The 17449-nt window shown below is 35.8% G+C and overlaps 1 protein-coding gene across 1 annotated transcript in view; it reads left to right on the top strand.

Moving 5' to 3' along the window:
• EPRS1 (glutamyl-prolyl-tRNA synthetase 1) overlaps positions 1-17449 on the top strand; it is a 76974-nt gene that overhangs the window by 3978 nt on the left and 55547 nt on the right. The window contains 11 exon segments of the mRNA XM_007455387.1: positions 1-29; positions 2958-3057; positions 3918-4074; positions 5355-5494; positions 6730-6824; positions 10364-10490; positions 11185-11377; positions 13244-13415; positions 14923-15156; positions 16235-16319; positions 16729-16788. Of these exon segments, the coding sequence (XP_007455449.1) occupies positions 1-29; positions 2958-3057; positions 3918-4074; positions 5355-5494; positions 6730-6824; positions 10364-10490; positions 11185-11377; positions 13244-13415; positions 14923-15156; positions 16235-16319; positions 16729-16788 (1392 nt within the window).

Here is a 17449-nt window from a genome sequence, read left to right as displayed (position 1 = left end):
GGGAAAGAGAATATTCTTCATGTATCTGAGTAAGTGCTTTTATATCTGGTTTTCAGTACTGAACAGCGTTTTAAAAATATTTAGGATTAAATGTTGTATGCTTGTTTCACTTGCTAACTGGTGAACGGTCCCTAAAAAGAAATATACTTTCTTCCTCATTCTAAAAGAACTATATCCAGAGACATATCTGTCAGCACACTGTCTGATCATATATCTAATCTGTCAGAAAGAAACTAGAGATGTACAGAAGGATTTATATATATGGGTTTTTAATTCTATTGTAATGTATTCTGGTGGAAAATTGGAAGTTTTTAAAATCAGTAATAATAGGAAATAAATTTGGTAAGTCCACAGCATAGAATATTAGGCATCTGTGAAAAAAAGGCTTATGAAGAATTTTTAATGGTGGATATGTTCATAATCTAATGTTAGTAAAAAAGCAAGACATAAATGTAAAATTACATAGCTACAAAGAAAAAAATGAGAAATATACAGCACTTTTAGTATTATTTCTTTCTGAGTTTTGGAATTGTGGGGTGGTTTTTTTCTTTTTGCTTCTCTGTGTTTTCAAAATTTTCTGTAATGAGCATATACTGTATGTTCTTGATTAAGATGGATTATTTGCATCCCAGGATATAGGGAAGATGGCGTGCCCGCAGACTTATCTTTTTCTTTTGGAACCCACTGAAAAGAATTTAAAAGAACTGGGAAGGGAAACATTCTCTTGTTTAATGAAACTAAGGAATAAACACAACATGGTTTCAGATCCTTTTAAGAATATTTTGCCAGATGGTGGAATTTGGACCACATTGAAAGAGGGTTTCAAGGGTATTCTCAAGCAGGATGCAGAATTCTGAAGTGGTTTAAATGGTCTGTAATAAACTGACAGAAAGACTTGTATTGGGGAAGGGCAACGTATGCAACGTATACAACGTATGTATGATTGCTCTTCATGTACAATTTTTACTTTTCCGTGGAATTATTGTTGTTTGCTTTGTTCTCTTCTGAAGCCTTTCTGATTCCTATCTTTTCTGTGTGACTTCAGGAAGTTTGTGGACATCTTCCCTTAGGATTCAGTATTTAGAAATTTCACAATAATATGCTTTAGTCTGGATCTATTTTTCATCTGTTCTGGGTGCTTGACTGCTCTCTTTAATGTGGAAACTTAGAAATCCTCTTTTGGAGAATTAGAAAATTTTGTCTTTGATAACTTTCCATTTTCTGTTCTTTATGTGGATGCTGGGATTAGTCCTCTTATTTTCTTAAAGTGTCACCTTCACTTTCCTTTTTTTTTTTTCATTTTTCCTCACTTTCTGGAGAGTTCTTCAACTTTTTTTATCCTGTTTTTCTATTGAGTTTTTGTTTTTGCTGTTACATTTTTTGTATCTGAGCTTTCTGTTATTTATTATCTAGATATAGTATCCTGTTCTTATTTTACGATTGCACAGTGTTTTTTTTTTTCTTTTTTGCGGTACGTGGGCCTCTCACTGTTGTGGCCTCTCCCGTTGCGGAGCACAGGCTCCGGACGTGCAGGCTCAGCGGCCACGGCTCACGGGCCCAGCCGCTCTGCGGCATGTGGGATCTTCCCGGACCAGGGCACGAACCCGTGTCCCCTGCATCAGCAGGCGGACTCTCAACCACTGCGCCATCAGGGAAGCCCTGCACTATATTTTTTCATTGCTCAGAGGAAATTTATTCACTTACTTTTAAAGTTTTCTATTCCTTGATTTGTTCAGTTTACATCTGTGTGTTTGTTTTGGTTGCTACCTTTTAAGTTAAAGGATTTCTTCAGATATTTGGTAACTTCTTATGGTTTTCTTAGATTTTGACAGGGAGAGTAAAGCTATTTACAAGTTCTGAACTCCAAGGTGAGCCTGTCAGTTCTGAGCTTTACTCTGGGGCGATCTGACTCAGCTGCTCATTTGAAGGAACTTCTGGTGTTAGCATCCTTGGTTCTTTTCTTCCTGGGTGGATCAGATTATCTATCCAGAGACGACTTTCAGTCTCCTGTTCGGAAGGTGAAGGAGAGCTGGTGCCAGAATATTTTGGGAGCTGAAGTGGGAAGAAGGCTGAGAATCTCAGCATCCAGTATACGTGTATTCTTTTATTCTCTTTGTTACCTCTATAGCCCAACTTGCACCTGTGCCAGATTTCCCCCATTTGAGAGACCCTCTGTTTTAATCTTTAGAGAATAAGGCTCTGGTTTTTGCCAGGATTGGGTAAGGGGAGTAGCCAAGCTCTGCAGCATAGGGTTTGGAGCTATCTGTGTTTCTGACTGATTTTTAAGTAGACTTTCAGCCAGTCCTCCTTATTTTAGTCCCAATTCACTCTCACTTCCAAGGATACCTGGTTTCATTGATTTGTAAGTCTTTAGAGGATTCTAAAATTTAAATTGGGTTGTTTTTCAGCTTTGTCCACTGTCCAGTTAAGATTCAGTTTTTTCAGGCCTGTTAACTCCATCTGCTTTCTAGCTTCTGAAATTTTACTGCTATTGTCTCTTCTCCTTAGTCACTTTTTCCTTATAGGATCAGTTTTGGTGAGGTTTGATCTACCATGTTTACCTGCAAGTTGATAAAACCAGCTTCTTTATGACGGTATATCCTTGGCTTCATTGCCTTGATTTATTTTAAATCACTTTATTCTCGATATCCCAATTTTCATATTTTCACCACTGAATAGACATGTAGAAACCAATAGTTAGAAAGATAAAACATCATATAGATAGTCTACTCTGAAGTGAATTATTGGATTTAGCTGAACATCTCAAAACAAATTAGAATTTGATAGAATAGAGTAAAGAACAAATTAGATCTATTTTTTTTTTACTATACTAGAAAATACATGGCATATATTTATATCTTTTATAAGATTTCTATTTTTACATTTTTCATAAGTCTCATGACTTACTGATTTGCTAGAGTCACAGTAATATTTTATCTCATACTTATATATTCTAGAAACGTGGTATTCACAGATATAAATTCCATACTTCGCTACTTGGCTAGAATTGCAACTACAGCTGGGCTGTATGGCTCTAACCTGTTGGAACATACTGAGGTAAGGAATGCACGTTTCCTTGGGTGTGTTTTATTTTGTTTTGATTTAGGCTTTGGCTCTTTTGCGAACTTCATTTTATTGTTGGCTTATGGACTATTACTCTGTTTAAGGATATTAACAGAGTGTTAATCAGAGACCAAGTTAAGGAATTCTCATCTGTTTTTATTTTCAGAAAAAAAGTCTTAGCTCCTAAGTTTGCACTTTCAAACCCATACCAGCTGTTGAGTCATTTAGTGCTGTCTTCCTCTTCCTGGATTCCTAGAATTTCATAGCTGGATGTGACTGCAAAGGTCATCTCATGCTCTTATGCAGCTTTCTTACCTGGCAGATGAGGCAGCAGTTCTTGAAAAGTTACAAGGGCCCAGGGTCACACACATTTTCCTTTTTAAGTATATACCTTATTAACTATAGCAGTAGTAGATTAACTTTCAATACGGCACTTTAGATGCCTTTTTTTCCCCTGTTTGTATTCAGCTCTAACTTTCCTAAATCTTACAAAATTCAGAATACGAAGTATAGTTTCCAAGTATTTACTTTTAAATTCCGCAAGTGGATGAATCTGTTTGGCTGGGCACTGTCTGTTGCATTCGGTCAGGCTCGTTATTCCTTCCTGCTTCCAGTTCTCATATTTTCCTTTTTTTTCCCTGAAGTGCCTCTTCACACCCCTGCAAAAAAAAAAAAAGAAAACAGAGAAAAATGACCATATGTGTTTAAGTGCCAGTTTAGATCCCAGGCAATTACAGTTAAATCCACATAATGGTAAATTCTGTAATTGAGATGAGACAGGCATGGTTCTAACTGAGGTTGTTTGTTTGCTTGTTTGTTTAACTCTAAACCCGGGGATGCATTTCTTTTCACAGATTGATCACTGGTTGGAGTTTAGTGCTACAAAATTGTCTTCATGTGATTTGTTTACTTCTGCAATCAACGAACTCAGTCATTGCCTATCTCTGAGAACATACTTAGTTGGAAACTCCTTGAGCTTAGCAGATTTATGTGTTTGGGCCACCCTAAAAGGTATCAGTAATTCTTCTTGAATAATTTCTATTTTAATTATTAAATACTTTGCTGGATAAAAGGTACATATATTTCTATGTATATGAGCATCTATCTACCTCCTGGCAGTCACTTAGGACTTTCTCACAAAGGAACGACCTCCCTGGCTATTTTATTCCTCTCCAGTTACAGGAATTCCCTATCCTCTGCTGTCCCTGGAGGTTGGCTCCATCTTGCTACTGCAGCTCCTCTCTTGCCTTTGGAGCTGGCCTTGTTCCTCATCCCATTTATGTCAGCACCTTTCCTGTCTCAGCCATTACTTAACTTCAGTTACTGTTGTTTCTGGTTGTTCAGTATGTGTGTGTGGGGCGGGGTGGGCTGGAGTTGTTTCTCTGGGAGGTCACTTTTTCCATCTTCTATGAGTAGTCAGAATATGGGATTGATGAGAGACATAAAGGGGGCTTGAATTTTGTCAGTTTATTTAAAAAACAAACCCTGCAGCAAATATGCCAAAATGTTTTATCATTCTTTAAATCTGGGTTATGTGAGCATTTTTAAAATTTCTTTAATATACTCTGTACCTTTTTTTTGGGCCACGCCCCGCGGCTTGCAGGATCTTAGTTCCCTGACCAGGGATACTGAACCTGCACCCTCGGCCGTGAAAACATGGAGTCCTAACCACTGGGCCACCAGAGAGCTCCCTCTCTGTACTTTTTTTTGTGGCTTAACCTTTTCTCCAAATTAAATTAAATTGTTATAATAATAACCAATGTAAAATGAAGGACTTTCCTAGCTAGAACTTTTCATCTGTAGGTTTTTGACATTTTGGTCTTTTGATTTTTGAGTTAATGTTCATAAAAGGAAGATAATATCTTACGGAGGTAGCTTTGTGATGCTTAAGAATTACATAAACTTTCCTTCAGTACCATTTTTGATATTACAACTGAAGAAAAGAGCTACTTCTTGATCTTGATTTTTATTTTGTTCTCTAGTGGATCCACTTAAAGCTTTTCCTCAATTATGAAATGTAGCATTGGCCTTCTATTGGGTGTGTGGCAGTGGTGAGGGCAGGATTTAGGATTCACTCTAGTGAACTGAAATGAAAAAATATTTTAATTTTTGTGAATTCTTAAAATATGTTGAAGTATTAGAAATCACTTCCATGTGTACCCAGATTTGTAAAATTGCATTATAGAAGCACAGCTTTAAGCCATCTCATTTACTTAAATTAACTATGACTGGAACTTTGCTTTTGAATTTTCAGATATGTTGAATGATTTTAAAATTATGTTTGCTAATAGGAAATGCTGCATGGCAGGAACAGTTGGAACAGAACAAAGCTCCAGTTCATGTAAAACGCTGGTTTGGTTTTCTTGAAGCCCAGCAGGCCTTCCAGTCAGTAGGTACCAAGTGGAATGTTTCAACAACCAAAGCTAAAGTGGTAAGCCTTTAAAATTTTTTTTAGTGCTCACATCTTGTCTGCCTGAGATCTTAGATCTGAAAAGAAAATTATGTTCATAGTTTGGTTGTTTTTTTTTTTCCTGATCAATTAAAAAGGATCTTCTTGGAAGAATTTGTCATTGTTGAGTCTTGGTTTGCCTTTAACTGCTTGCCTACGTTAAGCCTTAATCTTCATAATTATATTTCCTAGATGATTATGATCATCCAGTGTATGTCCCTTAGGAAATCCAAAGTCCAAGTAACTAAAATTATTTTATAACTATACCATCTTTTCTTCCTCCCAGATTTTCTGTTCTCTGGCTTTTGAACCATTGTGACCTTTTAGTCCTGTGGTTCTATAGAGCCTTTTTGTTGATTCTGTAGGAAGATGTGACATTGAATACAGTAGAAAAAGGCCTTTCCCCCAATTAGAGTCGCTCTACTTTGATCTGTTTACATATTACAGAGAATATGTTTACATATTAAAAATTTTACTCCGATGCAGTACAATTTGAAAACTGTTGTCTGCTTGGGTAAAGACACCACAGTCACCTCAGTTGTTCTGAGAAAGTATTCACCACTTTCGCCCTCTAACTGGTCAACAAGTTCCATTATTATTTCATGTATCTATAGATTTGTTTTCTGTCTCCACTGCTGTTGATTTTTATTGAGGCCTCATTACCCCCAGTTTGTTTTAAGACCATAATCTCATCACTGAACTTCCTTTTTTGGTTTGGTCTCTTCTTTTTTCTCGTTGAAACTTTGCACTAATTCCATACCCCTGAGGATTCCCCATTGCCAGAAACACAAAAGTCAACCTTATAAAGGCCTTCATGTTTTGGACTTAATCGACTGTCAGCGTCTTGCCTACCCACTCAACATGCATTCCTAACATTGCACTGCTCTTCCCTGACTTTGAGTCTTACCTGTGCTGTTATTCCTTTTCTTAGAATGACTGCCCTTGTATATTCTCCATCTGATACATTTGCATTTATTTTTCAAGGTGCAGCTTGGTTCTTGCCTCCTTTTAAGCATTTTCCTGATGACCCTAAGTGCTGTTGGTTAACTTCAACTGATTTTGAATCTTCAAGTGCAGGGGCAATATTCTAGCCAGTTTTTTCTCATAACCATGCTTGGTGCATAGTGGGTACTGAGTAAGTATTTGTTGAATGAATTTATTCTTTAAACGTTTAACCATGTAACTATTTTTGTTGTTGTTGTTGTTCTGCTTTTCAGGTACCTGAGAAAAAGCAAGATGTTGGGAAATTTGTTGAGCTTCCAGGTGCTGAGATGGGAAAGGTTACCGTCAGATTTCCTCCAGAGGCTAGTGGGTAAGAAAATATAACTTATAATTGGATACATTTAGTGGAAAAGCTTTAAGATAGTTATCAAATACTTTAAAAATCAATAGGTTAATGTATAGAAGGAAATAAGTAAGATTTTAATTGTGGGAGTTAAAATTCTAAACATCTTAATAGTTTTAAAATTATTGATAGTTAATTTATAAAAAGTATGTAGTTTTCGCTTATTAAAGCAATAGGAAAAATAACATTTTAATTTTATTCCAGGCAGAATTTTAATTGTAAATAGAAAAACATCCATTAATAGAAAGGCTTAAGTTTTATTTACATTTTGAGATTTTGGGAATATCTTAATAAGGGTTTGTTTTTGTACCCTGAGCAATCCTTTCAGTTAGCAGAAGAAGTTATGGTTAGACGTATTTTAAGTTATTTTTTTTCCCAAATAAAGTAAGTGGAGTCCTGAAAAGCCCATTCCTATTCATTTGTTTCCACTGTTAGTAGGTTTCAAAACCCTTTTCACTCTTGGCAGCCATAGAAAATAATAATATATGACTAGCTTGTTAGGGAAAAGGATTGCTCTGGCTGGAGCCACTGGCATGGGTCTGCCTGGGTCCTTGCCCAGCATTCCCCAAGGCTGAGGGCAGTCTCTGCCTTTGCACATGTCAGTCTCTGTGACTCATGCTGGATGAACTTTGTAAAAGAACCCTTCCAGTGATGCTAATGTAATAAAATGCCTTTTGTTAAAGCAGTTAGCCTCAGGAACTTAGCCATTGGGAAAGTATTGTGTCATATTTTACACGAGATGGTTTTTTTCTCAAATTTTGTTTAATTTCAGATTTTGTGTTCTATAGCCACATTCTTACCCATCTGTGATAAATGGAGTATGTAGACAGTAGGAAGTGGCAGATAAGGAAACAATTTTATTTTAGCTGTTCTTAATGTAGTTCTTCACAAGCTATTTTATAAGTGCCATTAACAGCAAGCCAGTTTTAGAATTCCACATTTTCTCTCTGCTTTTCTAAGTTTGGCGATTTAGGTGGTGAAATAAAGGACAGGTAGAAGGAGATGAAAGGGAAATAACGGTTCTGGGAAATACACAGACTGAATAATTAAATGATTGATTGATAGCTAAGTGGAGTCAGTCATAAATAATACTTATTTTACATAGTTTAATTCCCTCAGGTATCCTGGGTCCCCAATATTCTGCTCTTGTGTTCTTGGTGTGAGAGATCATGGTTGTTCTGTTGGGCAGTGACTTTAATGGTTTGATAAAAGCTAGTTTTTTAGCCATGGCTGTTTATAGCTATGCCATTTGAACCTTTGTCCCTTTTGAATCTTTTTATATTTTCAGTCACTATCACTTCTTGGAATAGTGAGCTCCTCATATTTATTATTTACTGTATAAAATATGTTTATTTGTTGTGAGTTATGTCATTTCAGTCCAACAGTTGAATACAGTTGTAATTTGGAATATAAGTCAGTGTTCAGGTTTAAAAACATTCATAATTTTGATCATATCTCCTTATACTGCAAAACAAGTCTTCTTTAATTAGTTTTTAATCATTTTTTTTTTCCTGTGTCTTTCATGAAGGCCAGAAGACTTGAATTTTGCCTTTTATTTATATTCATAGCTAACACATAGATAGCACCTGTTATGTTCAGGTACTTACCAAGCACTTTACATGTAGTAACTTGTTTAATCCTGTCAGCCCTGTGAAGAAGGCACTGTTATCTCCAGTTTTCCAAATGGTTTCAGAAACTGATTCATACAACATTTTAGCATCTTGCCAAATCCAAACCTACGCTGTCTGGCTCCAGAATCCATATGACTAAAAATTATATGCCTATGTCTGTTTTGTGTGGGGAAAGCCCAGTATAGCATCAGTACTAACTAATGCAGCATGGAACATATTTTTCTTTAGCTCTCCTGATGTAGTTGTCTCTTGAGCCAATTATTTTACTTATCTTGTGAATATTTTATAGTCCTGTTAGCTTTTCTGAGGTTTAGAATTGTTAGAATTGCACACATTATTTTAGATTCAGAGATAGTATCTTTAAGTGTAATAGTTTGATTTCATCACACCTCTTAAGGGTAATTCCTGTATGTAAAGCACATTAACTGTCAATTAGTAGGTAGTCAGTGATTATTAGTCTTTTTTTTTCTCTTCTTAACATGTTATTGGGTGTAACACTTTCAGTGAAAACTGCACAAACTATTTCTGTTTTGTTTTCAGAACTCACAGTCCTTTGTTTTACTTTTAATAAACTTTAAATTTTAGAGTAGTTTTAGATTTATAGGAATATTGCAGGAAAAAAAAAAAACCAAAAGTTACCTTATACCTGTACCCAGTTTTCCCTAATGTTAACTAACATCTTACGTTACTATGGTACCTTTGTCACAGTTAATGAACCAATATTGATATATAGTTATTACCTGAACTCCATACTTTTTTGGATTTCATTAGTTCTTCCCTCATGTCCTTTTTCTCTTCCAGGATCTCATCTGGGATGCTACTTATGGTGCTTTATTTTATGCAGAAAGTTTTGAATAACCCTAAATGCATTGCATTGTACTTGTCTGCATTAACCTATGCATATAAACTCTTTAAAATTGAATCATTGACCTAGAATGCTGTGTGACTATCTAAAGAAGTAGACTGATTTTAGAAATGATATAAAGACATATCATTGTACTTTTCCCTCCCCTCTTCATATCAACTGAGATCAGAGGTGTGCATGAAACTAGGTGACGGTAGAGCAGTGCCACTGTGGCTGCTGTTATTGATGAAAAGTGTATTTTCAACAGTAGTGGTTTAGGATATTGCTTTTTACCCACTTCATTGATAGAGGAGGATGTTGATATGTAATAATATTAACAGTGCCTCTGATTTATTTTATTCTATGTAGTGGTCAGCTGCCCATAGAACAGAATAGTGTTTTCATAGGTTGTGATCTGTGGAATATTGGTACTGGATGAGACCTTCAAGATCATTTAGTTAAAATCTTTTCATTTTGGCTTCTGAGAAAACTAAAGCCTAGAGAAGTAAAGTGCTTTCTTGTGGCTTTCTAATTCTCATGTGCTCTTTTATTTAATTACCAGAGTCACAGTGGCATCCTCAGAGGTGCTTCTGTCTTGTTTGCAATGGACGGGTTCCCAGTTGTCAGTAGCATCTGGTCTTAGTAAAGATCCACTATTGTGTAGCATTGCAAACAGTTTTGGAAGCAGTTTTCCTCTAACTAAATTTCCTTTCATTCCTCCCTTAAAAAAAAAAAAAAAAAAAAGGAAAATAGAGATTAGTCTTAAGGTTGTAATGTTTGTAAATAACTCATTCCTTTGTGAGCGTTTACATATGAAATTGTTTCTTATGATTATTTTATAAATGTTGTAGTCTTTTTTTCTTCCTCAGGGGCAGATTTTCTATTACAGTACTTCTTGTTAGCAAATAAAATAAGACTGGAATACCAACTGGAAGGATTTCTGTTTAGTTCTCATCTCCTCAAAAAGGTTAAGTTTAAGTATTTAGTTAAAACATGTTAATGAGTTTCTTTGTAAAATGTTTTTGTTTTAGTTACTTACACATTGGGCATGCGAAAGCTGCTCTTCTGAACCAGCACTACCAGGTTAACTTTAAAGGGAAACTGATCATGAGATTTGATGACACAAATCCTGAAAAAGAAAAGGAAGATTTTGAGAAGGTAATTAAAGGTGTAGTGATGACCCTTTGTCAGTAAAGTTGATTAAAATTAGAGGGTGACCTGGTACCTTCAGGGTATGAAAATTTAAGTTTGTTCTCATAGCTGCTTCTTTTGCTCATCTATATATTCTTTGCCTGAGACCTAAGCCAAGAATTGTTGAGCTCCCATACCAAAAAACGTCAATTTATTTTTTTCCTCCTCAACTGTTGTAGAATTTACTTAAGTGTTAATTTTCCTGCAAGTATCGCTTTCTTAAATGAATTGGTCACTAGAGGCAGGTTTCCTTTTTGTCATATAATTTTATGAATGAAACGAACACTAAGTAAGTATTGCAAAATGTGAAGGTTTCCTAGCCTCTTATATCATCTGTTTAGAAGCACTGTAATATATTCAAAGAGAGGGCAAATAATTGTCAGCATGACCAATAATAATCAGCTTTTCCAGAATAAATGGAAAGCACCATGAGATCAGCTTTCTCGGCTGAAAATTTGGAGGCTAGTATAATGAATATCTCTCTCTTTTGTTTGTTTTTTTTTTCTTTTCTGATCTAATATCGTACAATTTCCACAGCCATTTCCAGGCTCTGTAAGACTGATGGTGTATATTACATTTGCCCAAATGCAGTGTCAAGGATTGAAAATACACAAGAAAATGCAAAAGATAAACTGATGGTTATTTTGGATTCTTATTGCAGGTTATCTTGGAAGATGTTGCAATGTTGCATATCAAACCAGATCAATTTACTTACACCTCGGATCATTTTGAAACTATAATGAAATATGCAGAGAAGCTAATTCAGGAAGGGAAGGCTTATGTGGATGATACTCCTGCTGAGCAAATGAAAGCAGAACGTGAGCAGAGGATAGAATCCAAACACAGAAAAAACTGTAAGGCACATTTAGTATTTTATATTTTAATCGATATTCTTCTTGTATTCTGCTTCTTCAGTAGAAAATGATTTCTGTGAAAGATGATGGTTTGAAACATGTTTGGAAATATGTTTCATATGTTAATTCATCTCTTAGAAATCTTTTCTCTTTCTCTATCATCTTTACATTGTTATTACTTTGTTAGCATGTGTGTGCCCTCAGCATCTCACTTGTTACCTGTAGTCTTTTGCACTGCATTCACTCCATGTAATTCCTTCTGCAGCTTTTTGTAGTTCTCTCAATTTAAATACTTAGCCTTTCTAATTAGAATGTTTGATGATAATGTTAGCCATACCCAAATCTTCCTGTCAGCGTGTGAGTAAATGTGAATATGATATGTAAGCTTGATGCTACCCTATGTCTGAAATACCACTTAACAAAAAAGCATATCTTTGTTATTACTTGTTCCTGAGCTTCTGAATCTGGCTATTTTTATTCTGAAATTATGTTCCAGAACTTCCACACTACTATACTTAAATTTTTTTTTAAGTTTTTTTAATCTTATTATTCAGTCTTTTTTTAGTATAGATATATATATATATTTTTTAAATTAATTAATTTATTTTTGGCTGTGTTGGGTCTTCGTTGCTGCACACGGGATTTCTCTAGTTGTGGCGAGTGGGGGCTGCTCTTCGTTGTGGTTCATGTGCTTCTCATTGTGGTGGCTTCTCTTGTTGCAGAGCACGGGCTCTAGGCACGCGGCTGCAGTAGTTGTGGCTCGTGAGCTCTAGAGCACAGGCTCAGTAGCTGTGGCACACAGGCTGAGTTGCTCTGCGGCATGTGGGATCTTCCTGGACCAGGGATCGAACCCGTGTCCCCTGCATTGGCAGGCAGATTCTTAACCACTGCTCCACCAGGGAAGCCCTATACTTAAATCTTGAGTGTCACATTTGGGAAGTGTAGTAAATTCAAAGTGTTATGGAAGTCTATCTTTTTTTTTTTTTTTTTAACCCCCTTTTAAATGTTTCTCTACATTTTCAGAGATAGCCAAGGGGCTCAGGCTCTCAGCCTGAGGACTTAGGACTTTTAGACCTAACCTGATTCTTTGAGAACAGGTAAAGTGTCCATCGTATCTTCAGTAGATTCCACAGAGAATCATTGTTTAACAATTCTTTCTTATTCATATGGGGCAGGTATCTACCTGACATAGGTAGGACCGTAGTCAGTGGGGATATAGAGTTTTTTCCCTGGGATAAACTTGTATCACTGTTTCTATCATCTCTCATTTTGGGGGATCCAAGAGTATCCTGCTTTCTGCTGGAATGACTGAAGGTGCTTTTGGGGAGCCGAGGGGCTCAGGCTCTCAGCCAGAGATGTGTTCTTTAGTTGGGCATGTGCTGCAGTACCAGTGCCTGGGCCAGGTCAAACCGGTCTGTCCCTTGGGCGTGAGGTGGTAAAGGAACAGAACGCTTCTGCTTCCAACACCCAGTGTTAAATTGGAGGGGGCGACTGACCGGCCAGTTGTGGGAACATGGGAACATGTTTTCCATGGGAACATGGAAAACACTGGCTGAGAGAAGCCTTCAGGCCTTAGACATCATCTCTTACCCTTCATCAGTGCTACATCAGTGGAATGTATTAACTTCTAAAACAGAGAGAGAGTACATTTCCTAAGTGTTTTGTGGAATTTCTTCATTAAAAAAACAATGCATTTACTCTTGGTATCAGATATGGGAACTATTACAGTACTTTTAAACTAGTGGAGTGTGCTTATAAAATCAGAATGTGAAAATTTCTGTCAAATTATAAGGTTGTTAAAATAATTTGAATTCAACCAGATTAGTAATACATTAGATAAACTATAGTATAACTATCATTTTACAGCTGTTGAGAAGAATCTACAAATGTGGGAAGAAATGAAAAAAGGAAGCCAGTTCGGTCAGTCCTGCTGTTTGCGAGCAAAAATTGACATGAGTAGTAACAATGGGTGCATGAGGGACCCAACGCTTTATCGCTGCAAAATTCAGCCACACCCAAGAACTGGAAATAAATACAAGTAGGTGTATTTCATTCATTATGCTTGGTAGCTTACTATGCTTTTGCTTTGATGCTTCTGTGAACATGGAGTAGGGAGTAGCTGCAGAATAGTCAAGAGATCTGGATCTTTGTTCATTCGTGGTCTTCGGTAAAGCATGTAGCCTCTCATAACTTACCTATCAATGTTATACTAGGTTATGTCTAAGATCATTTCCATCTATAAAAGTCCTTGAGTCTGCCTAAAGTTGCATTTTATGTATTGATCAGGTATACTGTGGTGTGTTTCTTTAGATGAAGATACTTCTTTTCCTATTATAAACTTTGATTCTGCTAGTTTATTCGTAAACATGATAGAAGATTTAAAGAAATATGAACAAGAAAGTATCATGTTTTTTCTAATTTTGGTTAATTTTCTGTGTGGTTTTCAGGTTAATAGATTGTTTTTTTTTAAATCTCCCCCGCCTGGCCATTAATTTATAAAGTAACCATAGAATATATTTTCTTATACTTCGAAGAAGCCTACTACATACAAATGCTGAATTGTAACTTCTGAAGAGATTTGTGAATGTAAATGATTTCCTGAGTAGCTAATATAACTTTCTTTAAACTTGTGGGTACAGGTATGTGTATCTGTATCTGGACAAACACTTTATGTGTGTATATATATGTCCTTCATTTTTAACAGGGCAGTTGCTCCTTGTTTACTAAACAGATACTTTGAATACATTTGGAAAAGTAAATTTGGATACACATTTTCAGTATCAGATAATTGCAAAGCATAGTGCAGTAGCATCTTAATGAAGTTGTATCTTAAATATTAGAAGGCATAATGCAGTAATATATGTGTTGTGTACATTATTTTAGACAGAAATTGTTTTTAAGACTATTCCATCTTAAATGGAATTTTAATCAACCTAATAATTTTCTTTTTTACTTGACAGAGAAGGAAACATTCTATTCTTGAATGCATTTACTTATGAAAGTATTAAACCTAGAGATTTACTTGAGTGTGGGATTATTTAAGACATTGAAAAGCTAAATTCCCTTGAAATTATTATTGCTTCTTACCATGGTATACATTGGCCATTACAGGAATATGATTATAGAATTCACTGCACCAGTATCCAGTTGTCTGTTAAGTTGCATATTTGCTTTTGTGTTTGAGTATTCAGTGGGTAACTGATTCATTGTCCTCAAAGTCTGATTAAAAAAAATGTTTTGGGCTTCCCTGGTGGCGCAGTGCTTGGGAGTCCGCCTGCCGATGCAGGAGACGCGGGTTCGTGCCCCGGTCCGGGAGGATCCCACGTGCCGCGGAGCGGCTGGGCACGCAAGGGGAAAAAAAAAAAAAAAAAAATGTTTTAATGTACTTTGAGTATTATGAGTCATAACACCTGTTGGTTTTTAAGGAATTCTTACCATGTAAAGAATTATGTTTTAAATTAGCACTGCTGCTTATAATGCCTAATCTGAGGTGAAAAGGGTAAAAATCCTTCATTGATTTTCAACATATTCACTTTTTTTCCTAGTGTTTATCCGACATACGATTTTGCCTGCCCCATAGTTGACAGCATTGAAGGTGTTACACATGCCCTGAGAACAACAGAATACCATGACAGAGATGAACAGTTTTACTGGATTATTGAAGCTTTAGGCCTAAGAAAACCGTACATTTGGGAATATAGTCGGCTAAATCTCAACAACACAGTGCTATCCAAAAGAAAGCTCACATGGTTTGTCAATGAAGGACTAGTAGACGGATGGTATGTTTGCTGTTACCTAGAATTTTGAGAGGAAGTCAGGACATGGTATATCACTGATTTTTAAACTGCTTTGAGGGGTGGGGAGGATGAATGGGAGGGGTGGAAGTGGATAGGGCTATAGGGTTTCTGGTCCTTGTCTTTATTTTATCCGGGTTCTCAGGTACTGCTCTCTTTTGCTTTAATGCAGCAAACATGGAGTGCCCATGTTTGGGCACAAAGATGGAGTCTGTGTTTGGGACTAGAAAAAGTTTGAAAATCTCTGTAGCACATTAATAACCTATAGTTTGAAAATCTCTGTAGCACGTTAATAACCTATATGGGATTTCCATGAGAACAATGAGTATAAAAATTAAAGTCATCTTAGAGGCATGTATCCATGTAAATGAAACCTGTTCAGTTGGGTTACCATACTTAGAAGCCTAAGAATGTTTTTTTTTACATGAATTAACAAAAATGTATTAGTTTTTATTAGTATAATGTAATAGTGACACATATTAAGTATATATTGAATAATATGTGATTTTAGACTGTTTTACTGTGGAGCTGAATTTGATAAAGGGGAAGTTTACCTTGGGCCGCATACAAAGGGTGTTATTGCAAACTTACTGAAGTTTGCAGATCTCTGCAGAATATTAATAACCAACATGTATATTTTTTATAACCCAAAAGGCTTTATAAAGTGTATTTGTACATGAATGAGAGGCTAACCATCTCTTATCTGTTTCTCATGGTTATATGTAGAATAGGGATCTTGTATGTTTGTTAAATAAAAAGCAAAAAGCAAATAAAAATGTTGTAATGCATATGTTTTCTGTATTTGAAAATGTCACCTTTGTGTCTTTTTTCAAATGTACTTTTACTGTTTCCAGTAGTGCATTTATTTTCCTGAGTAATTTTTGACTAGTAAGCAGCTTTCTTCTTCCATGAACTTGGGCTCAATGGTATTATGATCTGCCTAATTATTATAACCAGCTCTTAGTCCAGATATTTAACAAACGGAATATAATGTTATGCAATAAGGTATATTGTACACGTTAAAAACGTCTCCTTGGTTCTTAAAACTTGCCGTATTTCCCAGGGATGACCCACGATTTCCTACGGTTCGCGGTGTGCTGAGAAGAGGGATGACAGTTGAAGGACTGAAACAGTTTATTGCTGCTCAGGTGAGTTATAGTTTCTTTTCCAGCTTCTCTGTTTGGATTTTTAAGTATCTAATAATATCCTTTTAGTCTATATTACTCCTGTTGTTCTTTCTGTTCTTTGCTTGTTGCTTATAATGCAAGGGCAGGATGTTTTTGAAAAAGACACTGTTATAATAGTGGAAAATTGAGAATGTCCTAAACTATGCTAGGGTTGGACAAAGGCAGCTGTGGTGTTTTCACCCAGTGAAATATATGACTGTTGACTCTAACTGTTCAGGGTAACGAGATTAGTGTGTACAGACTAAGTTTTATATTCCAGTTGGAAGTAAACTTGTAAGTATTGACTGGGTTTATTTTCTAGCATGCTTAAGTTAAAATATTCTGGTTAATACTTCTTTCCCTTTAAGCTGTTCTATTATTGTTTTTCTAGGGTTCTTCACGTTCAGTTGTGAACATGGAATGGGACAAAATTTGGGCATTTAACAAAAAGGTACATGTTTTGACTCCTGGTCCTCTTTTTTTCATGCCTAACTCCTAAGTAATAGATTACACGTAGAATTCATTAGTGTGGCAGGGAAAATTTTGTGAAGAATATTACAGTTTTGCAGAGTTTTCAGGAAAATGGAATGTTTTACTTTTTTAAACATATAAAGTGCATTAAGCCTATAAACTATACCAAACAAGAACAATGATTAAAACAAACTTGGAGTTATGGGGAATGGTAACGGATTTTTCCTTAAATCTTTTTTGAACACTTTGCATTTCATTTTTCTGCTTTCAAGCTGCGAGCTCTCTGTAAGAAGGTATTACTTAATGCTTTTATTTGCCTTACTTAGCACATAGCTTTTAGCATCTTACATGTTATAACCTGAGATGTTATATAGCTTTGAAGCACAATCACATTTATATGAGACTTGCTTATACAGACCCACTGAAATGCATTATTCCTAGTTTAAAAAAAATGTCCTCTAGTTTTCTTAGTGGCAAAGGGAAGATTTGGCTAACTCCATTCTACTGTTCCCTTGTTTACTGAGAGGACATAGAGTTTTAAAGTTACAGATTTCATTGAATTGTATTGAAGGTTCGTTAATTATAATCCCTGTGTCTTACTGAATCTAGCTTAAAAAAAAAAAAGCTGTGTCTTAAAGTCA

Source organism: Lipotes vexillifer, unplaced genomic scaffold (assembly GCF_000442215.2).
Source record: "Lipotes vexillifer unplaced genomic scaffold, Lipotes_vexillifer_v1.1 scaffold403, whole genome shotgun sequence".
NCBI lineage: Eukaryota > Metazoa > Chordata > Mammalia > Artiodactyla > Lipotidae > Lipotes > Lipotes vexillifer.
This window is presented reverse-complemented; position numbering and strand designations above follow the sequence as displayed.